Genomic DNA, 25,187 nt, shown 5'->3' on the forward strand with positions numbered 1-25,187 from the left:
AGATACTAATTGAGGTGGCTCGATGCAGGGGTTTATCCTTGACAAATCTTCAAATCAGTTACCTACCGAAAAATATAATTCGTAGCTCAGATAAAAAATATTCTTATCAGACGACTCGATTATCGTATTTTCAAGATTTCAGCTGCCGTATTCCCCTTGTAAACAATGTTAGTATATAATATCTTCCAAATAATAGTATGAATTATTTCCACTCAATTTTTCGTTTGAGTATTGGCAGTGAACTTGAAAGGAAGGCCATTGTCCATAGATGTCTGTCTTATTTTATTCACTTTGTCATCAAGTTTGTTTTGTCAATAACTCAACATACTCTCATTTTATTATAGCTTACTTTGTAGGAAAAAACTATAAATACGGTTGTAGAGCTTCTGTAAAGAACATCGTCGAGAAGATTTCCTGCGTTGAACTGTCATTCTTTTTGCATCTGCTGATAATTACACAAGAACAATTAAACAAAAATTTACGCCCATAAAAGCTTTGACGAATATATCTCACTTCATCAGAAAAACTTGGATAATTTTTTTATTGGAGCAGGGGGCTCTATGTCAAGAAGTATAATATATTTGCCTCTATAGAGACTCTTCAGTGAATTCAGTAATATCCTAATAGCGTATGAAGTGGTCATCAATGAGAAAAGAAATATGCCTTCAGAATCTTGACCTCATATTTCCTGTAAAATTTCTCTTAAATTTTCCAGCTAATAATGATGATCGTTACGGGGTTTTTCTTACTGATCTTCACGTAACTTTAACAAAGATACTTAACTGCGTACAAACTCTATCACAAATAAACACTTTCCCTAAACTCTCGTAACCAGATAGATCGAAAGTTTCAAAATAATCATCACACAATTTATATATTTTATCAGAAATTACAGTAATAGCATTCCTAGGTGATAAATAAAATTATACGATAGGCCAACAGTTACTGAAAGAGTCAAATTAAGAAGACAGACACGAGGTTAATGAAAAAATTTGAAAACAATAGTGGAATCGAAAAAAATTGTACGGTAGGTGTACTCGGAATCTATTGACATGGGTATTTATGAATGAAATTCATAGATGATAATCATTTGATTTCCTCTTTGAATAATTTAGTGGTAATGCTACAAACACACTTATTTCATGCTTTAATTTTAATCTGAAACACTACACAACTCTCCATATTCAACTCTTAACCAAAAAATCCTTCTCATGTGTTTCAACATTTTTCTTTCCATGTAACCTGTATCTCTCATCTAAATGGTGAAATCTGTAAGTTTACAGGACATGATTTTGTAAAGTACTGGGATAACATAAATGCTGCCATTTAAATCCATATTTGAGAATAATAAAGATCCAAGTGCTATGACTTCGTTCAATACATCATATTTACCAAGTTAATGTTTGTATACTCGCTTTTAGGTCATTCTTTAGGTATGAGAGATAGTGATGTATCGTTACTGAGCGTACGCAGCAGTAGTTGTTGTTGCAAACAAATGGTTTAAGATAATTCGTACCAAAGATCTTTTATTATGCTAAAGGTAAGTCACTGTTATGCAATTTTAGTATGATGTACGGCAAATGAAACTTATGTGAACATATGTCATTAAATAGAGATTATATCTGGAGTAAAATACCTTAATTTTAGTTTTAAAAGTATACCTACTTCAGTACATTACAAACGTTACATGTGGTGAATTCTTTTTTAAAGGAAAAATTAAAAAACTAATTAAATTAGTCTTTAATAACAATAGTTTTATCCAAGCTGAAATAACTGTGTATATATACTACTATGCCTTAGTTTTCCCGAAGACGTTCTGTGTTTTTATTTTTTATTGTATACATTTTGGTTAACAAACTTAAAATTATTAGGATGAAATAAACTACATTGAGCAAAAGTTCCAAAAACGTTTGTGTCGCTTGATGAAATTTCATTTTACAGAACAGTTGGTTTATTTAAAAATTTATATTATTAATTCATTTTTGTCTGTCTAATTACGTTGTAATGAAATGATGTTTCCAGAATCTAATTAACCAACTCAAGTTACTGAGGATGTAATGGGTTATTGACTAGTATATGTAAACATGTGAAGCTTCGTTTATTGTAAAGACATAATGAGTGAAAGTTTATTGCTCCCTAGTGACTGGCTCGATGAGGTATTTCATGAAGTTCTAGTGAGAAGCAGTAACCAGTGGAGTACAATCAGGTCTGTTGGGAGATATCAAGTCACTGAGGACATTGGTGAATGGTTGCTCAATTTCGTGGATTGGTTGAAGTTAGACATTAACACCGTTGGATGCCGGCTCAGTGGTCTATCAATTAAGTGCTCGCGCGCGAGACTGGTAGGTCCTGGGTTCGAATCTCGCGAAACGAGATCGTGGATACGCACTGCTGAGAAGTCCCACAATAGGACGAAACGGCCGACCAGTGCTTTCAGGTTTTATATGGTGGTCTAGCTTCAATTGACTCATGATCTCAACTATATAAAATTACCAATATCTCCACAAAACCCCCTTCTGATATTGCTACAGTGCTATAAACGTAGATTTCATTATTAAGCTGATGGATATGTTTATTTTATAAATCTATAACATTGCCAAATAGAAGTTTGATAAATAAACATAAATAATTTCGTTAAAATAACATTTGTTCGAACAATTTTGCTTATAACAGTCATAATAATGTGAAACACCTATTAAGTAGTTTGATAAAATAGAAGTAACCTAATTTTCTTCAAAATTTGATTAACAATTATGTTCCAGTCCGTAACAATGATGCTCAATTCTCCAATAGGAATGTTTATCGAATGATGTCTAAACAACATAAAATGATAAATTATTTAAGGTTTATCTCTTTTAAAATCTTCGAAGATTAAAATTATAACCTGTATGAACTTTTGATGGATGACGTTTTTTAAGACAGTGCTCTTTGAAACATTATTATTGCAATGCTACTTCTCATTCAATAGGTAAACATTGCCTAGAAATTTGTTCTGTGAATTATTTATAGCTATATAAAGTCTAAAAAAATGAGTACAACAGATGTTTAAAAAAATGATTAAACAAATTCATTCATCCACTTACTTTCCCGATAACAATGCGTTCATAAATTTCTATCGGTTCATCTGCAAAGAATGGTGGATGACCAGCGACCATTTCATATATTAATACACCAGCTGCCCACCAGTCGACAGCTTTTGTATAACCCTATAAATAATAATATGAATAAAATTATAGTTATTTCTTATTGCATTAAAATTTATTGAGCAAACATTCTGAACCTAGTAACTATAAAAACTGAATTGTTGATCAAAGAAAATGTGAATTTCTTAGGATCTTTGAGTTTTTTACCAACTTTTAAGCATGGTATTATGAACACTTAAATGTTATCAGTCCATTTTAATGAAATGTCTTGAATAATAGAAATCCATAAATCGTTTAATCCAAAAAATGATGTCGATGTTGTTCTCATAGAGTTTAGGATTACTATACTTGTCATTATTGTTAGACGATAAGTAAAATGAATAAACTGTATTTGTAAATACGACAAGCAAATAGACCATATGATCGAAACATGAATAGCACCAGAACAGCTGACCTTGATTGACTGAGCAAGTTAAGCAGATTTATATATTAACTGCATTCAACAAGCTGTTCACAGAAAAAAAAACCCATCATAAACAAACTTTATTTATATTTACAATATATTTGTGATGTAATAAATATGTATTTAGGAAAATTAGAAAAATAGTTAACTAAGCCATAATTCCCGATTCAGTAGACTATGTCCACTTGAAATATCCTGTATCACAAGAGTAATATTTTCTAAAAAAATTCAAAGTTGTGATGATTTTATACGTAAACAATATGCTGATCAGTTAAGGGTAGTCTGAAAAGTAAGTTAAAACATCTCATAAGCAAATCTCACCAGAGAATTAGGAAATGGGTTTCAATGCCTTTAGCACTAACTAGTCCTTCACTGTTTAATTACCTAATGTATAATGTAGGCAATCTATCACATGTCAGTTGAAAACTATTTAAAGTAGGGTAGATGGAATTGAAGTAACTTTTCTGATAATAGCTAAGGGGAATCATTATATAAGTAGGTTATCATTTAAATGCTGAAAATCAGTATTATAAAAGTTCTGTCTATAGGCTACTACAATTTTAAGTAAATCAAACTAACTACAGAAAAATGAATAACAGAAACACGAAAGGCGATACGAATATTATGTAACAGACTGAGTATTAAATATTCCGTTAACTAGGAATTCATACAACAGAAAACATCGACGTATATCTTGTAAATATAGATGACAGTTTATCAATATTTTGAATATAAACTGTTTAACTTATCAAACAACATTTTCAATGTGAAATGATCTGTTGTTCATGTGAATTGTTAGATATATTGAAAAGTTTTGAATTACACCACTGTATAGTCATAATTATTTTTTATATAACCGAAAAAGAAATGACATTGTACAATTTAGAAAGGACATGACTGAGAATTGAGTATTACTCGTTTGCAACTTACAATATTGAAACGTATCAGTGGGATGAAATAAATGTCATAACACAAAATTTGTTTTACGAAAGTTGTTAGTTTTTAATCTTTCACCCCATATCAACGATGAACAAATGAAAAGGATAGTTATGAGTAGGGATGGATGATAGCTAGCGGTGGGATCCAGGACGCCCGTTTCGTCCCATTTGAGACTCGTCGGCAAAATGCACCTGCTTTTCTGAGTTGAAATTCAACCCATGAATCGAACCCAGAAATGTTTGTTTCAAACTCCATCACATGATGCACATATGCCGAAAAAGACTGATCGATTGCAGTCCCATACATCAATGGGAAGATTTAAACAACCAAAACAAGTGAATTAAAACTGATAATTGTTTTCATGTGTGTGACGATATACAGTTAATGTTTGTTTCTTACATAATTATTTTGTAACTCTTATACAGTTTGGAGTAATTATCTATAATACCAATTCAGGTTGCTTTATAAATTCAGTCAATTCACCAATGACTATGAATAAGAGCATATTTTTGAACATTATTGATACAAATATCTTAAAGATTAGTTGGCTCGACCACTAATATAGTCAACATTGATAACATTTCAGAATCATGTTTTCAATATGTTTAGTTGAAACACCAATAATATTATTACAATATGGTAAAATAAATGAAGTTACAGTATCAATTAGCTTCAAATTCCAAGTCCGAAAACTAGCGTTTATCAAGATTATGTAATGCATAAGCCCATAGACTATTAATGCCTTTTAATTTCGGGCCTTTTTTGTCGTAGTTGAGACTGTTTTTTAGGAAATCTTGCATTAGATATAGTCATAGGAATAAACTAATCATTAGGAAGCAAAGACTTCTGTTGATTATTTGCTGTTTACTAGTCCACCGATTCATGATATATTGTAAATCTCCAAAGTATCTTTTCATAAGCAATTTATGACTTTTAGTTTACCAAAAGCAAAACGTACGGTGCTAATTAATAAAAAAAACTCTCTTCATGTTTTTAACTATGAAGAAAACAAAATTAATTAGAAGCAAAAAACATGAACAATAAATGAATATAAAACTTACAAGAAACGTTTTTTACAAATTTTACTCATCATTAACGTCATATGATGTAAATGAAATTAAAATTGTGTCAAATCTAGTTTGTCACTGTTTTGCATTTGTTAGTGATTAGCTTTGATTTCTTTATTTTCATCGTCATTCATGATAGAATTTAGGCTAGCAGCATATCATTCATTAACGAAATATTTTCACTAGTCAAAAGAAAGACCGTATTATTTATCTTGTTATCGAATAACGTTAAAAAGCGACTGTATACCTCATATTAATTCCTCTAATATGTTTAAATCTTTCGCCTTGTCCGACGGAGATGACTTTTGATTTATCACGTAAAGTTTGTTCTAAATCTTACAGTTGCCGTTAAGAGCTGCAATTGATCAGCCTCTTTAAGGATATGTGCATTCTAAGCAAATAAAGGGTTCAATGTTGAAAACGAAAGACTGTGTACGAGACCCGCTTTGAACATCAACACGTTTGGAAAAGCAACCAGTCTCAAACAGAACGAAACACGCGTTCTTGATTCCATTGGTAGCCACTATCTAAAGCTAAGTAAAATGAATGTAACTTAATTACGATCTCGAGCAATTTTGCTGGGGGTAACCATATCAAAAAAGAGGTGGAGTGAATAGAATCCTTAGAACCAACCATAAGATCCCAAAACACTTTTAGAAAGAAATCCAATATTTCAAAAAAACAGTCAGAAACGTAAAAGGTATGACAATATCATATACATTAATGTTAAATCAACTTGGAGAGTTATATTTAGTAATTTCTAAAAGCCACTAAAATAGCAATGTTATAAAATTTGATAAAATCACCCCGTTCTATCTAGATGTGCAGTTTTTACTTAAAAATGAAATGCGAATTCATGAATTTAATGTTAATCGGCGTTGCACACTGTAAACGGTAATATGATAAATATTAATTAACAAACACCGATTCTCCTTGTTAAGTAAATGTAATTTATTTTTAAACATTTCATTTTGAGATGACTTATTCAATATAGTTAATGAATACAGAAGTATATTTCGAAATATGCACACGTTGTTCATCACTTCAAGACAACAACAGTTGTTTCACTGGAACACAAGATAAGCTACGTATGAAATTCAAATTTTAGAAATAATATACTGGTAACTAAGTTTGTAAAAAAAGAACTATTTGTGTTCACCTATATGCTGACTCCTAATATAATCTTGGAAATATGAAATGAAATTAGAAGCGTTGTATTAGTAACATATTTAAACCTTCAAAAATAATCTTGTCAATGTTGAAGATAAAATCACTTCACGCATAGAATGTGTAGCTACGTACTATTTTTTCCGTCCTAATACAATACAACTTTTAACAAAATATTTCTTTTAACTAGTCCATACATTAATCATTGGTTCTTGTTTTCACTTATAATTGGTATATACAATTTGCTTTTCTTCTTATAGATATATTTTCATTTTTTTTTGTTTATGAAACTAATTTTGTGAAGTCTTTATCGAAGTATAAAATTGTTTTGTTTTTATTTTTTTGAGAAGACTAAAATTCACACATTAGAAAACAACTACACTAAAACACAGGCAACAATCGAAACAAGGAATCTATGTTTATTGTATAGGTAAACATAATTGAATTTCTTGAAAGCAATTCACAGAATGTGTTGTAGAAAAAAAAGGTTCAGATAATTAGATTTCACGACAAATTTACAGCACATAAAAATAATCTGACGAGTACATATTCATTGTCAGTATCCTTGGAATTTTTACATGAACAAATTATATTTCTATATTTTTAAAGGTCTATTTTGTATATTTAGAATTTATCTCTATCTGCTATAGGATTAAAACACAAATAACGTCAGATAAGAAGTACAATACTATGATTACGTCTGCTGTTGGGTATATTGATCAAAGTTGTCGTTATTAGATAACTTAATTGAGGCGCTTCATCAGCAACCACTTACTGTGATTACCGTACATGAACTTCGCATACATGTCCGGGAAAATATTGACACAAATATAACCTCTAATTAATTACTAAGCATTCTCTGATAAAGGACACGAAGAAAGCTAATAAACTGTAACACTGTGCAGAATCCATTAGTTGGTTGTCAAGAGCTAATATAAACAAAAAACCAGTTAAAATTTTTACATACATTACAGTAAATCAAAATACATTAAATTGTTGGTCCTAAGAATTATGAAAAAAGTCAGCTGGTTGAAAACATATTATCTTTTACAAAAGAAAGTCAGAAGAGCAACCAATCTTCTTTTTCTTGTTGTTGTTATCATGAAGAAAATGAAAATATAGAAAGGTTCTAATACATAACCAGTGTGAGAATGGTATGTACTTGTAAAGAAATTATTGCTAGGACTATTTAACTGAAAAAGTACTTTTAACATTCAGTTTTGTGAAATTAAGTGCATAAGTACACCTTTACCTTACACTTAACCAAAGGAAACACGAGAAACGAATAGACTATGCAGATCTATTGATGAAAAGTGAAAGAGTATAATTTAAATGTTGTAACAACGATGGTGTCTGTTTTCGAGAAGCCCATAAGTAGTTTAATTTCTAACTATTGAATATACACGATCAAATACAGTTGAAAGAAGAAAAGCATACTAGTTAGTGTGAAAATTAGTCTGTTCATAATACGGTTACTGATGAGTGAAAAACAATACTTTATAACAGTTTACATTGGAAATGGATAATCTGAATAATTATTATTTAAGTTAGACACTAACACCGTTGGATACTGGCTCAGTGGTCTATCAGTTAAGCGTTCGCGCGCGAGACTGGTAGGTCCTGGGTTCGAATCTCGCTGGGCAGGATCGTGGATGCGCACTGCTGACAAGTCCCACAATAAGACGAAACGGCCACTGAGTGCCTCCAAGTTTTCATGGTGGTCTAGCTTCAATTGACTCATGAAATCAACTATAAAGTTACTAAAATCTACACAAAACCCTTTTCTGATAATTGATGTGTAGCAGTGCAGAGAGCTGAGAACATTTGTGTACCGAATCGTATATAGATCAAGGAGGAGATGATACCTATGACAGAAGAAACTATTACGAGATACTATCACTTGAATTCTTATTATCATTGTGCCAAAAATAATCACCCGTTTTCATCAATCACACTTTGTGTTTATTAGACGTTTAGTTACAGACCGTATCTACGAATCTTAGGTTCTGTCACCTATGTTTTTTAGTGTTTCTTTTTCTTATAAATTACAAAATATCAAATAAATTACATTTATGTTTTACCATGTGTATAAAAACAGAAACTATTTAACTACATATTTTGCTTTGCCTCTTCACTGTTTAAATTTGGAAGCAAATAGGTGCTAAGCGGATGGTAAGTCGAATAAACGAAAAACCAACCGTTTTATTTGTCAAAATAATAAAAATACCTATGGTAACTGTATGATAGTTTGTAATTCTTCATTCAATCAACCGACTCTGACGTTTATTCACTTTCAATTTCCCGATAATCGCTGATACTTCTGTTCAAGATGATAACGAAAGCTTCCTAATCAAACCATGTAGCTCAGTGAACCCAACAGTAACAAAACTGTGAACCACTCACCTAAATACTGGTATGGATTCTTTGTTGTCGAACATTGTAATACTGAATTTTTTGGACCTTTTCCCCTGTATCGATAATTTCCGTGAACTACTGACAAGCAATTAGTTAAGATAAATATATATTGTATTTAAATTCCTTTTAATTATTTTTGTTTGTTATCCAGGTGTCATATTTTGTGATTCGTTACTACCATTTATGTAATATCCTTTTCGTAAAGTCGAAGTTTTTACGAATATAAAATAAGTCTAACGATTTTGATTCGATCATCATAATCAAACAAATAAATGATTTTATATAGTTGATACCATTAGTCAATTGGGATCACCACTGTGTTAATGATGAACAATTATCCGAAGGATTTTATTATAAGAATAATTAAGAAAGAAAGAAAACAACGGCATTATCAATAAAAAAAAGGATTAAAGAAATACGAATGGGTTAACACAGTGGTGATATCATATCTGTTATATCGTATGGGCTCGTAATATATATGAACGTGCGATTGGAGAGGAGTGAATTTATTGATCGGACGCAAATGATACTTGAAATCGTACGAGCCGTCTTGATTGCTATTCGGTCCTTCCTATCTGCCTAGCCCAGCCCGTTAAGTCCAGAACACAAATAACAGCCTCGGCAATATGAATCATTATTTACAAACATACTGGGTTTTTATACAACCAAAGTAATCAATAAACTGATTATAACTCAAGAATCGTATGATAATAAATCAAAGATCAAAATAAAGCTAATGATAAGAGAAACACGAATATGAATAGTTTAGTTACGTAACAATTGTACAATAGGAAATAGGCATAATACATTGGTCGATAAATAGTCCTTAGAGTTACCATTCATAATTCACCAGGGGATATGACAATATCGGAAAGGTATTTCATTAGAAGAATCCTAAATATTCAAAATATAAGAGTATTTTTTCGAACAAACAATACTATAAGATCAAAACTAGTAAGAACTAAAGATCCAATACATAAACAAGAACAACAGAATTGTGTCTATGAAATCAGATATAGTGACTGTAATGCAACGTATGTAGGTGAAACATTAAGGCAACTGAGTGCGAGGGTGAAGGAACACAAACAATGCTTAAAGCACATTCCTAAGTCCTCAGATGATGTAAGGAAACTTGAGAATAAGTCAGCGATAGCATTACACTCGATAGAATCGAGTCATACAATTGATTTTGATGGCACAAGAATCCATTCATTCAACTCTTACAAAGAAAGACAACCAGCCGAAGCCCTATACATATGGGCTAATCCAAACAATATTAATAGGAGGGATGGAATACAATTAGTTGTACCATGGCAGCTAATCATTAATAAATAAAAACCTGAACTCCTTTCCGTTTTACATTTACATTCAATGATTCTAATCAGTTGTCTTATCGAAATTCCTTGAACAATTATTGGAACATTAAAATACGACAGATATTCAGTTTCCAATTACATTCTTCCTCTTAGAATTCACTCTTTTATTTTTATTTTGTTTATTTATCTTCATTTTATACATGCTGTGACATATATGATTCATATCATATAATAAAAATTGTATGTTTTCTTAAAAATTGACCGACAAGAGACAACATATTGTGAAATGAAATTTCTCTTCTCAACACTTACGTATATATACAATATGTTATATCAACACTTATCATTTCACATCACAAATCTCTTACACACTAATACATATACCTAGTTTAGACATTTTAAACGCTGATTGGATGACGTATTCAGTTTACAATCAAACGAAGAACCATGTACCTATTTATATTCGATAATTTTGATGTTTGATTATAATTCCTTGAAAAAGCTTGGACCAAATTGCCAGGCGAAACGTTGGATTTACTTTAAATTCATTCGCTGATATTTTACAAATATATTATTCCTATTTAATGTCTTAATTTATCAAACTTTTAAAATCCTCCAGGCACCCGTTTACAGACTACTATTAACGACTTGGCTTCAAATATCACTTCATTCATTGAAACGACCCTGTTGTTTCACACATCTGCAGATGTTTTAGACTTTTTTCAAACCTTATCAGGCATCTGGGAAGACTATACCTGATTATTTCAAGGCGAATATTTTTCCTTGATTTGATGGGTGTGTGGTGATGAGGAATTGATAGTGATATGTTAAATAGCATTAAGTACAAAAAATAACTAATTTAGGGTTTTTGACTGAAACAATCATAACTAAACGGTTAAGTGGGAGTGCTATTCTTAGTAATATTGAAACGTTTAAAACCTATTGGCAATCTATTTAAGAAAGGCTTTATACTTTTGAATGGTACTCGAGATCCTAGTCTCAGAGTGGACTAACCTTATGTTTAAAATATTGGTTTGACTAATGGAAAAAATCCTAAAACTTGTTTAATAATTCGTGACAGGCAATGCGATATAACTGTAATGTCACGGTTACCATTATCACACCATTACTTCAGTCTCCAACAGGATACAAATTTATATGTTAATGCACAGGTGTATAACTTACCTAGATCTTTTTTGTATTTATCTGTATTTAAAGTAATAAACCGTCATTATTAGGTGTTTTTTTATCTGTACTTTTTTCGGTAGATAAGTAGTTACTTAAGTAATAAACTTGACTCAGTTACTTGAATGTGCATTGCATTTCGTTTGCTCGGTTCGAGTGTTGTGACGGTTGTACCGATAAATGACAAATGTTTACAATTACGAAAAGATACTTTTAGTTCTGTTCTATACACCTCTGAAAATTTTATATAAATGGAGGGTATGTATTTGTACTACACTTACGCCCATTAAAGAGGACGATAATATTACGGCGGGGCTATTTTATTGGTTTATCAATCGTTGAAGTCAAAATCTCACTATTGAGCTAAAACTTTATAAGTAATCATCTGTTTATCTATTGAAAACGGGATACACCAAACGCAAAAAATGTATCTGGTATTATTTTGATGACTTACATCCACATCGATGTCTACAGAAATCTCTAACAAACGCTTAGTAACTTTTAAATCTAGTGGTAGTATGCACTGAAGAAGACAAATTGACAATATCTAGGTGTCCTAACTGTCATTTAAGTCATATAGAAAAACTGTACTGTTTAACTATCAGTTGCTGAATATTATGCTTCCAGCTACCCAAAAATAGTTTAAATGAAAACATAACTGTCTTACTAAATGATAGGCAGCTGTCAAGTACGTCGTAAATACTGATGTAACAATATTATTTACTAGTAACATAATATGAACATCCATATGATACAATTAGTACGCTCACTACACAAAGTGCCTCTTCATTTCATTAATGTCGATGCAAAAGAAACGTCTTGAGGATTCAAAAGGCAAATTAAATCATGCATTACAAGTGAATTCTCTGAGTCTTTTCATTGAAAACTTCAACAGGGATATATGACAGAGTATTTACGATACTATTTACTTTAATATTTTCAATAAAAATTATTTACAAAAAACAAATCATACATGAATAAACCATTACTATAGTCAATATTAATTACCATAAAATGATTAGAAACTCATATATTACTGACACAGTTAACTTTCTAAACTTAAATTTGATAATTTACGAGTGATTCCTATTTATCGCAAAATATTGTTGCTTATAGATAAAAAAGGAAGATCAAATGCCTTAATGAAAAAAAAACACTTCATACTTGCAATATTGTTTATGTGCATGAGATTTATTAAGGAGATCTTGTTTTAATTATGAATTTTTTGGGCAAGTAAATAGAACAAATTAAATCTTTCAAAATCAGGCGGATATATCTCCTTATCATTTTACTTATAATGCAGTTACATAAAATATCAAAGTCAGTCTATTAATTATGTACAATTCCTTAGAGAATAATGAAATTTCATACCAATGTTCCTAATAGTCTGCTTTTCAAACTTTTATTTGATGCTTTGGAGTCATAAACTATGTAAATGAAATAAATGTCAAAGAACTACGGAAACTAGAGTAATTCAGTGATTGCAATTTACCTTTTAACTTAACAGAATTAAAAGACTTGTAGTTTATCCATTTTTAATGATTTATGATAATCTAGTTCTCAAGTGGAAACAGACAATCATTCACTCCCTAATCGAAACGATATGTTTTTGTAGATGAAATCCTATAATAAAAAAGTATGTCTCTGTATATTGATCAAAGTAAGAAGGCATTTCAATTTTTCAAAGACTTCTGATTGTTTTTTTAATGTAAGTAAATGATAAAGTGATGTAGAAAATACTGAGCAAGTAAATTGATACTCTCTTAAGATTGTAAATAAATATGCATTTACTTTAAAATGAAATTTTAGGTTAGTTATAATTACAAAATTGATAAGTGTAGGTTAAAAATATTGAGTATGATTGAAATGTTTCCAGATCCCTGGTGTAAATAAAAGACAAACATGGTTTGTCTATCCAGATTTATTCAAAATATCACGAGAATAAAGTGATAAGTAATTAGATGTATGGTGTGAATAATCTTAGTTTCTATGAAAGGAATTGACATTCGCTCATTGAATATTCCAATAAGAAGTTGTTTGAAAACTCTTTTATTAAAACTAGTAGTTATCAAGTTTTTGATAAATGAGATTTAAATGAAAAATAGCCTTCTTGATTAATTACCATAAGCATGCTATGATGATATTTTATATCAAATTTAGTTTGGCATTTTACAAAATCAAATATTTGAAACATTACCACTTACTTTACTTTGAATAATTTCTGGAGCTAAATATTCAGGAGTACCACACAGTGTGTATGTTCGATATTTCACGTGTTTAACAAAGCCAAAGTCAGCAATCTGTAAAAATAGAGATGATAAGGAGTGTTCTCGGAAATACATAGCTAACGTACTAAAATATTTATTGTTTACATACGTAAATTATTGAATAGATAGAAAGCTAACAGTTCTTAAACAAATAATCCAATAAATATTCTTTGTAAAAGAACGACAATCACAGTCAACAGTAGAAGCCTTCATGGAAAATTAAGGCAAATTTCTGTTTTCTTTCTTTATGTAAGTAATCTTATCTAAGCTAAAGGAATATCGTTTACCATTAGCTAGAAATAGGAAATTTTTATTTTTGTCAAATATACCTATTTCTAAACATTTTATTTCATTAGAATACTATTTTTATTATTTAACTCAATACTGTCAAAATAAAGTTCTTACTTATATAAAATCTTAGATTCTAATCAGTTTGTATGAAAAATACGTATTACGAATTCCAGTTGTTAAACGTATCTCTAGAAAGCACTGTTAGCGTCACTAATTATGGTTTAAATTAGTTCACTCTGTAAAGAATAATTTCGTCAAATTACGAAACAAGAGTAAAACAATTTTAATATCATCATTCATTTTTAAATACTCATGGAAGAAGTAATGCACTTAATTTAATTGTAACCTGTAATTGAGTTTAAAATGGAAATTCTAGTCTCAACTATAATTTATGTCCATATTTTAGCAGCTGTCCCCTACAATAATGTCACCTCATTGTTTCCCGGCTAAACGTTCGAAACTAGTTGTGGTGAAAGTAACGACAATTTTTAATTAATGCCTATACACACGTGTTCAATCAAAGTGATTTGATTATAATTGCAAATTAAGTAAATTTTAGACAAACATACAAACATCAACAGCAAATATTTTGTTAAGAGCTTCATCACATTTGAATAGCTGTTATTGAATCGAATCTTGAAACGAACCATACTACTTTTTACATTCTTGTTAATTAAACCAATAATTCTAGTTAAACTAACGTTTTTGCATAATCCAAGTCTCTCTTTGTAAAATAATCGAAGTTGATGCAGCGATAAGTGGCAAGTAATGTCAAAACATCTGGGTTTACATGATATTGAGACTCGATTTTTTTATATATACGAAACATTTCGAAAAACCGCAAGTACAATTTTTTAACGACATGTATGTTTCTTAATGCACTTTGAAACTAACTTTAACTTTTTTGCACAATAGAGAATAGAAAATAACAAAATAATAAAGAGGTAAGCTATATTTTGAAACTGCTGAAAATGCTTGCTGCATGCCGTTATTTATATAAATTTCTTTATAAGTGTCAGATTAGCTAAAATCAAATGATTTGCTCGTGTAAGAGATAAAGCATAAAAATATAATTAATACACTTTAAGATTTAATCATACACTCCAATGTTTCAAGAAAAATAAATTCAAACAATAAAAGGTTAATTTATAGATACACTTGTGAATGGATTTACACGTTGTAGTCAAAAAAATGGTAATCCATTTCTGTATGCATAGCAATTGATATTATGACTTGATCGGAAAGATTTGTTTTTAGGACCTATATATATATATATATATATATATATATATTGATGCAAATGAAATTTCTTCCCAGACTTTTTTACTTAAGTGTAATTTATGAGTGCTCATCACAGAAATACCTTAGAAATCTGGAATCTGACCTTAACAATTTTCTAGTTTCTCTCGCGATGGATTATTCGTCAAGACCGAAAATACTTTCATCTATTCTTCAAATGGTTTAATATGAGGCACAGAATGTGAAACGTCACTGACACAACATAGCAGATTTTTCCAACCATTATATTGAGTGTAGACTCATGGATTCTGAAGACATATCCTGCAGTCATACTTAATTTCCGTCTAAGGCTGTCGACTATATTTAATAATGTGACCATAAAGGTGGAAACAGACCCATAAACAATCATGAATAAAAGTCAACGTCTTCTTAATTTTCACACTCACATCTCAGCATAGTTATACCTTAACAATGATACTTTTAGTTAATTATCTCGTCATCCAAAAACAAATGTTTCTCACAACAATGGATTCTTGATAATTAAGTTGGAGAATGACTCCATTTTGTGGTAACTAGCTTACTCAGTTCATATGTATGACAAATATTTTAATTTCAGTTGTTATAGGTGAATATTCACTTAGATACATGTCATAACTTAGCAATTCATTATTATACACCCTGAGATATTTGAAAATACAGAAATATACTGAAGAAACTTGTTCATTTTGACAAATAATGATCAGAAAGGGTAATTATTATCACTAAATCATTTTCAAGAAATAAAATAAAAAAACTGACAATAATAATTAGTAACTATACTTTTCCAATCAGTAATTTGGTTCAAAGTCTTTTGAAAATAGTTTATTTCAAAAACCCTATTTGATTCACACTATTTCTTATGGTAAACTAAACAGATTATCTCAACTATGGTAAATGAAAAATCCTCAAGCATTCATTTAGTGTTATACAGGCTCTATTTATCTCGCACGTTTGAAAAGCTCTAGACAGAATACATTTTTTATTAGTAAGCACATGAAATACGTGAGAAGAAAGCACTATATTTAAAGCCATTTTATTTCTTTCTATCAAAATATATTTAATATGCATTAGAACATAGTCTAAATGTCATGGTCACCTTTCTATATCTCACCAGTTATACAGTTATCAATATTTCAAACTATTCTATCACGACTTTTCATAGAGTGGAAACACCTGGCTACAACACTGATAACAAACATTAGTAAAAAATGTTTTCTTAACAAATTATTTCTGATTGCAGCAAGTGATGTAAGAAAACAGGTGCAAATGATTAAACCTCCAAATACATTAAAATATATTTAGTTTGATTTTCAAATGCATTTAATGTGATATCACATTAAGGGAACACTTTTAAAAGATATTACGTTGGGCAAAGAACGAAATAAAACCACTTAAACAGACGGTAATTATTCCAATAAAAAGCCGTAAATGAAAATTAATGTAAACTACACTTTTCTGTTCATAATATGAAATCTTCATCCATGCTTTTCTGTATTATGCAGTCATTTATCTCGAGGAATTTTGGATAGTTTAAAACAACCAGTTTTAGATATGATGAATAATTATTTCGCGCATCATATAACTTAAGACAAACAACTTTTACTTTCTTATCTGACTGATACCTTTAAGTTATTAAAATCATTAAGCGACCTAAGTTAGACAACCATTATTTTACATCGCGTATAGATAGAGAATACTCAAAGACAAACGACTTCATGGTTTTCCTCTACAATTATAATTTTTATATCTATCATGAGAAATAAATGACAAAAATAATGGTTTCTTTATCATTCAATCATTTTTCGACCAGCAGTTTATCATCGATCTAACATATGAATAATATGAAAGCAAATATTTTTACACTGAACGTGAATGAAATAGAATGTGGAATTTCCAAAATATAACTAGTGTTTTGGTTTTCACTCCATGTCTTGGATCCTAACCAAAACGGGACCTTAAATGAACGAAAATATTCATATTTTATTGTCACTCGAGAAAATTATTAAGCATTCAGAACATACGGGCAATTTCTAATTAAAATGGAATTTTCTATTGTTACAGAATATTTTTAACTATTTTTCGGGTTTGACAATATTTAAGATGTTTGATTTTATTTGGTATTATATCTTGTACTTTAATTTCATCAGATACTCCAGTCGTTCTTTACGATCCCTAGGGAACTATTCTGCACATAATTTTATTTCAGTTGCATGGAATATGAAGGTTTATGTATTTTCTACTTAGATTCTGAAAGGAAATTTTCTCCTAAAATAAATGATTACTGGATGCTTAAAATTGTTATTTAGTACAAATACTAGTTAAGTAACATTGTAAAAGCACATACCACCATGTCATTATCGCATGTATCAGGATTTTTGAAATTGAAACCTGTAACAGAATAAATTCACTTAATATTGTTTGTTTGAATCTTCCCGTTGATGCTTAGCTCTGAATCTGGTCAGTCTCTTATTGGCATATATGCATACTGTGCGTATTGCCCCGATATTGCCTTAATTCACAAGCGATGACGTTTGGAGCGAAAGGTACTGGGTTCGAGTCCCAGATTAAACATCAACTCTGAGATGCAGGTACATCCAGCTGACGAGTCGCAAATAGGACGAAACGCGCGTCCTAAATTCCATTGCTAGCCACTATCCATCTTTGTTCTAACAGATTAGCTGAAGGGGCCTTCATAATATCCGAGGATAACTTTGTCGCTTGATCACAAATTAAATAAGATAATCAGGTAACTGATTTTTATATTAAATGTATGGTATCATCAGTATTGCAAGTCAAATAGTATTCATTAACCTCAGCATTATTCTTTTTAGTTCGGTACCATAATAAACATTTATGGAAAATAAAACTCAACCTTAGTTTTGTAGTCAGCTTGATCAACAAATTATTTCATGGATTAAAATAAAATAGCTTAGTACAGGATTTCGGTTAATAGATCAACAGTTTTTTCTGAAACAGATACTCTAACACATTAAGAAACACAGTTTGATTTCACGCTCCTAATTACGGGACTAAATATAAACTTTTAAGAAAATTGGTCTTCCGTAGTGTGTACATTTTTCGCGTCTTCCTTAGTAGCCTATGACAAATATATTTTGCCAAGTTAAAAGCTTAGAATCTCAACAAGTATAAAAACTTTAATTTATGTAACACATCTTTCTTGTTGATGAACGCTAGAAAACAAGCATACAGCAACAGAATTTCATTAGTACCTGTCTTTGATCACTATACTGAAGAGAGTACATGACTGTATCATGCCACAGAATAGTGGCTTAATTACATAATTCATTTTAATGATTTAATCAGCACTGAGAATAGTCATTATGACAGCCACACAACATAATCCATAGTGCATTAACCAAGGAGTAGAATAAAAATGATACTGTTTTGGATAAGAGTCTCATTTTGACAGCCAATATCAACTGTAGTAAAATAACGTGTACATCTGAATAATAGTTGTTGCACGTGAATAATAAGACAAGCCATATATAGATATCTTTCAAGTCAAAAGTACCAACAATTGAATTTGACAAAATATATTTGTGTATGTTAATTGATTATGTTGTTATAGTGACATTAAGTAATTTAAAAAAGTTAACTTTACACTTTTGCCCTGTTCTTTACTCTATTTTCACTTAATGTTAACGCGCCGCTAAATTTAATTATCCTCCATGAAATCGCTCATATTTTGATTAATCTTATTACTATTCCCACCACAAATGTATCTAATATTTTAATTAAGAATACTGTGGTAGATGGTATCATCAATAATTAATGTCAGTACGCTTTCCTTAAATCATCTGACCTAAACTTGAAATACAAAGTTCAAATATTAAAAAAAATTAAGTTTTTTAAAAGCGAATAATCAATACTATTTTGATTAACTACACAATCGCACATACTGATGTAATCACTGACAGAAAATTAATCAATTGACCTGATCAAAACAAACTAACTGAACACATGATGATTTGGGAGTGTTTGTTATATGTGGATTAACAACGCATGTACATAAATTATTACAAATAAACAGTTAATTAGATAAAGCACAAGATTATTATCCGATTATTTCATATAAATAAAGGGTTTATGCAGAAAGTAGTAACATGCAAAGCACAGCAAGATGATTTAATAGATTGCTAGTCGTTATTGCATTTCCAACAGACTTCATTCCATTATAAAGATTGTTTTAGAATTAAGAATTCAGACTTGAAATCTGACAACAGAAAGTTTCGCTTATTCTTTTCAAAAAACAAACTGCAGACAACACATCCTAAAAGTGATCATGTCACCGATAAGATTAGAATCTTCCGTATTTTTAGTTTTAGGTGGTTAATCATCGCCTTGTACGTTACTACTTGGTAACCCTACTACGTAGAAGATCTTCAGTTCGTTACCAAAGGGACTACGTCTATATTCCTTTTAGGATAATATAAACGCGATTGGTAAGATGTTTCAGAAATGTAAATACGTTAAACAGTCAAGTGATACAAAAGTGAAGTAAAAACTATATATATTTTGAATGATATTCTTTTCCGGCGATTTGAAGAAATAAAATTGACTCTAGTTTCATCTTGAGAGTGTGTAAGTAAATCATAAAAACTATGCTACTAAAAAATGAGATTCATTGAGGTCAACTTAGATCTTTGAAATTGAAGTAGGCAAACACTCAGCTGGGAATATGAATTATAATTTGATTTTTCATAGTTTACGAAATGACATATCACTAAAGGTCAAAATAATTCTTAATTACTGTTCATTAATTAAATGGTTTTTCAGACTGAAATCAGAGTTCTGAAAAAATACCTGGAGTAATCAATGAAAACAATGTATATCAATAATTTCTGTGGGACAGATTTCAGTCAAAAGTCGTAGTTATTCACTGGAACGTAATTCAAATGTTTAAAACGGTGAAATTTTCCCTTTTCAAGTTTCTGAACAATGGCGATGACAATTGAAGATAATTTGAATCACCAATCATTTTAAAGAATTCAAAGTTACTGTAAGAGCTTAAATAAAATCAAACTGACAAACTAAATAATATGCCAACTCAAACGAAATATCTGTTTAGAGAATAGAATTTTGAAAGTAATTCACTCAAAACTGCAATCGAAACGTGATAAATTATCAACTGTTAGTCATTTTTATCACCATTTTCTGAGGATACTCATAAAAACTACTATCAGTACATTAATAATTCCAACGGAAATAAATTAACCCTTTCACTATTATTTAAAGTTAAAGGTAGATTGTTTTAGGTGCAGCTGTAGTAGAGAAGCGTTAAACGGAGAAAGAGTTTTCGCACTCGTGTAGATAAAGGATTGCGTCTTAGGTTATTACTCTGCCAACTAGTAATCGGGCTTTCTGTGTATCAGTTATTTATAACTAAAATGAACATTAATTCAAAAGCATGGTTTTAGATTTAATCTTGGTGGAAAGATTTAAATAACAACTGAAATTCTCCTATCTCTCTGCAGCTGCTTGATTGGTGCTAATGTGCATGAGATTAGATTTCTTGTCCTGATGCCAACGTTGGGTCAGAGAGACAAATAATTACTAAAGTGATACCGTCGAATGTCTCATAAGTTTTTAATAGTCATTATTTTTAATGGACTTAGAAGGTACAAATAAGTTTTCATATTTTAACGTGATTATAGAATGCAAAGACTAGCTGTTTTGGGTTGAAATCTAATAGTTTTTCTTCAATAAATAAATGTCACAATTTCGTTAGATTCTGAAATGAATTTTTATAGAATCGTCTGGGACTGAAGTTATGTCGTTATTTCAGTGCCTTCGCAACAGAGGAATCCCACTTGATACATATATATATATATATATATATGCACAAAATAGTTTGGATTTTAACTAGTAAATGATAGACATACATGTTTTAAAGGGTAATGTAGAAATATCCTTGAAGACTATGAAGTATTAGTTGTTACTTGCAAATTTGTATTCGCTTATAAAAAATGTCTCATTAAAAATACAGTATACTACTCAAAAATATGTTTGATTTTTAGTTAACGTTTAAATCATTCATACACTTAAATACTATTTCAGATGACTATGAACATGAATCAATTTGTTAACATTGCACATACATTTTTAGTAAATGATTTGGTTTGATAAATAAGTTCTATTGCCACTTTTATTTTCATACAATTTCGTCTTACTTGCGAACTGTGCTTGTTTTTATCTAACCATGCATGACCTATTTCGCGTATAGCATAAACGTTTAAAGTAATGAATCGTCAAATAAAATATGTGTTTTCTCGCTATGACTTTAAGAATCTATGCTATTTATATCATGCGATTCATTTTATTCAGGGTCATTTTGTGATTAAAAGCACATTATGCAATATATTTGATTGTATTATTACACTCATTATTTTTCAAATAAGGTAAAAAAACCAAAAATGGACAAAAAACGATCTTAAAGTGAGTTTATGAATCTCGTTTTAAGAGCACAACTAATATCATTTACATGAATTTCAAAATTTCGAATCATTCACAAAGATTTCGGTCAATTGATAAAATATTTAAATTAACTAATTTTATATATAAAAGCTGTAACATGTATATGATTGGTGTTTTGGGATCTCTTCTAAGAAGTCGTTGTACGTTTATATTTTTGGTTCTAAGAGTTTCAACTTGTAATTAATATGCAAAAATACACGAATGACATATTATGACATATTAGAAAAAGTTTTTTTCGACAGATCCATTTATTGTACATTAGTATCTAATTGGTTGATTCTATGTCTACTATCACAGAATTTAGGCCCCAGAGATAAAGCTTCTAGCTATATTACATCTAGTTCGATATTTATTACTAATATGTACCACTAAATTAACTTCAAACAACTTAAGTGAATGTGAGCGATGCTACTGATATAAATACGAAACTGTCTAGTTTTACCATCATTATTATTTTTCATTGGGGTGATACAAAAGGCTATTGGAAGATCAGAAATATTCATTAAAATGATTGTTGCTAAACAGTACTTTCTATTAAAATATAGAATCAATGCTTTGAAAGTCTAGGTGTTGACCAAATTCAAATTATGTACAAAATTCTTGTTTTTTTAGTGGTAATGGTTCAGTCACTGATTATAAGTACTTACGAGTCGCCGTTGTTTATATCAAAATTTGTTACTGTTTTATTAGAAATGAGTCCACCTAAAAAACCATGGTTGATCTTGTATTATACATTACTTGTAATCAAAATAACTGAATACTTACAGGGTATAATTTTAAACTCTGGCCCAGTGACCTAGTTAATCATACGTATCCTAACAACACTAGTTTATATGAGGAAATCGAAAACTAAAAAGACCGAAATATTACTAGTGTAACTACTATTGAATACAAAAGAATGATGTTTTTAACTTGACTCAAAAAGTTCTATCAGCATCCAAAACATAATTTGATTAAAGACAATTGTCAGTTAGGTGAACATCAGAGCTAATTTGAAAATAAGTTTATGAATACTTTTTTAACTGGTGACAACGATCTATTATGATCAGGATTTATCACCTTTATACGTAAACCTGAATAATATAACAAACTTAAAAACGTAATCACTATCAAAACCTATAAACGGCCCCTCATTGTTAGGTACTGTACACTTGATGAGCGAAATCCATGGAAATGTCACATAGAAATTACCTGTTTAAAATAGGCGTAAAACTAAATTTTTTAGTCTCTAGTTAGATGCGCCGACATAATTCATTTAGAAAATGGGAAGACTGAACAGTAAGATAAGATAGTATATAGATATATCATTGAAATGAAAAAATTGACCCTAAATTTTGTGTACCTGGTGATTCCAATTTGCTTAACACACTTTCATTTCTCTCCACAATAAATAAAATATATGCAGTGCATAAACCAATAAAAAAGCATAGCACATAACTGTATTTCAATGAGAAAAAATAAAAAAACTAACGGTTACGTGATCACGATGTAAACCGAAGGCAGTGAATTAATAATATTATGCTAAATAAAATTATAACTGTGATTATTTAAAATTATCGAGAAGTTAAATAATAACAATGACAGTTAAGAAAAAAATGATATTTGTGAAAGATATGGTACAGAAACCACATGAAGCACGAAATGAGTTAATGAATTTATCTTCCAATGTATAAATTGTCGAATATGTTTCAGATGTTGAACAACCACATCTATTTAACTTAAGAATAGTATTTGATAAGCACTTTAATAATGTATGCGTGTCGTAACCGCTTGTAGTTATTATCAGCCTCGTTTTAATCAGCTTAATGTCTATTAAAGCACTTCATTAATAGATATTCTATTACAATGATTATCAGAATTTGTAAGCTTATCAATTATTGAGTCAGTAACACATGCAAAGAGATATTTGATTTCAGGATAGCTGAAGATTATTTTTGAAGCTGGTTTTTGTTTTATGAACGGTGTTCGAGTTGTTTCATAACTTATGAATAGATAAAGCAAACTCAATTTAATTCACTTGTGATCTTTCAAAATTAGCATTTATACTTTTGTAAAATAATAAATATAACAATGCTGAAATTACAGTATCTGCGGAATATTCCTTTAGTGACCGTATATAATCTTACTATCGTTTTGAGGAATAGTGAATTGTGTGCTTCAAAGTCATATCAATAGTGAATGGACATTAAATTCACTATAAGAACTTTTATACCTATAATAAATTCGTAAATACTTCAGCTTTCATAGAAAAACTGCAAAGATTACTTTGATTTATTGTACAGTCTGTTCAAATAAGGATTTTATCAATTTTTGATATACGATAGTATTACTCTTGAGGTTTGAACTTCCCCGTCAACTGCCAATATATATATATATATATATATATACATGTATATATATATATATGTGTGTATAAAAATTACTAGCATGTTCACCATTTATTAATAGCTCAAAACCGTTCACTTATTTTATGATGAACGGACTTTTTGTTAGGGTAGAGATTTTTGGGTTTATATAAATGCAAAATGGAGCTTCGAAATAAATCTCAAGAGATACTTGGTTTTAAAAAAATATGAATCGTTTGAACATTTTAGAAACTTAAATTTTTCCAGAGTTTACATTGTCTTTGATGCTTTGATTTATAGTAAAAATTCAGGAGACATATTAGAAAGTTAGTTAACCATTTCTCAATTTAAAGTAACTGTTTTACTGGCAAGATATCGAGTTATTTACAAAAAAGCCAATATAATAAGAGATTTCTCATATCTTATTCTCTGTAATTAAAGAGATAGTAGTTAAAGGTACGAAAAACGGGGTTCGAGTTATTTTATCCCGGGAGTCTTCAAAGTATTACAGATGTGTGGCTACATTAAAATCTAGTACACAGTAAAATTAAAGAGCAAGGAAGTTAAGTTTTTTAGTCCATACTCTAAGGTAAGAGTAACCGAACCAAGGGATATCATGAGTGTATCTGGTAGGAAACGGCTAATCTAAAAGACTTAGTCTCCCGAATCTGAGTCCCAGGTGTGTCCTCACATAGTTACTATAGACTTACGTTAAAATAGAGCGATAAAAATCCTAGTGCAGAAGATTCACTTTTACCCACGTTACCATAAATCATTTGGTTTTAATTGTATTTCCTATTCATTTGGTAGTAGTTC

At 30.0% G+C, this 25,187-nt stretch overlaps 1 protein-coding gene across 1 annotated transcript in view; it reads right to left on the reverse strand.

Moving 5' to 3' along the window:
- Smp_147450 (serine/threonine kinase) overlaps positions 1–25,187 on the reverse strand; it is a gene marked incomplete at both ends in the record, with an annotated part of 60,735 nt that overhangs the window by 30,427 nt on the left and 5,121 nt on the right. The window contains 2 exons of the mRNA XM_018789248.1: positions 3,084–3,206; positions 13,900–13,995. Coding sequence (XP_018654710.1) covers positions 3,084–3,206; positions 13,900–13,995 — 219 coding nt within the window. The remainder of the gene's footprint in view (positions 1–3,083; positions 3,207–13,899; positions 13,996–25,187) is intronic.

Source organism: Schistosoma mansoni, chromosome W, assembly GCF_000237925.1.
Source record: "Schistosoma mansoni strain Puerto Rico chromosome W, complete genome".
Lineage (NCBI taxonomy): Eukaryota > Metazoa > Platyhelminthes > Trematoda > Strigeidida > Schistosomatidae > Schistosoma > Schistosoma mansoni.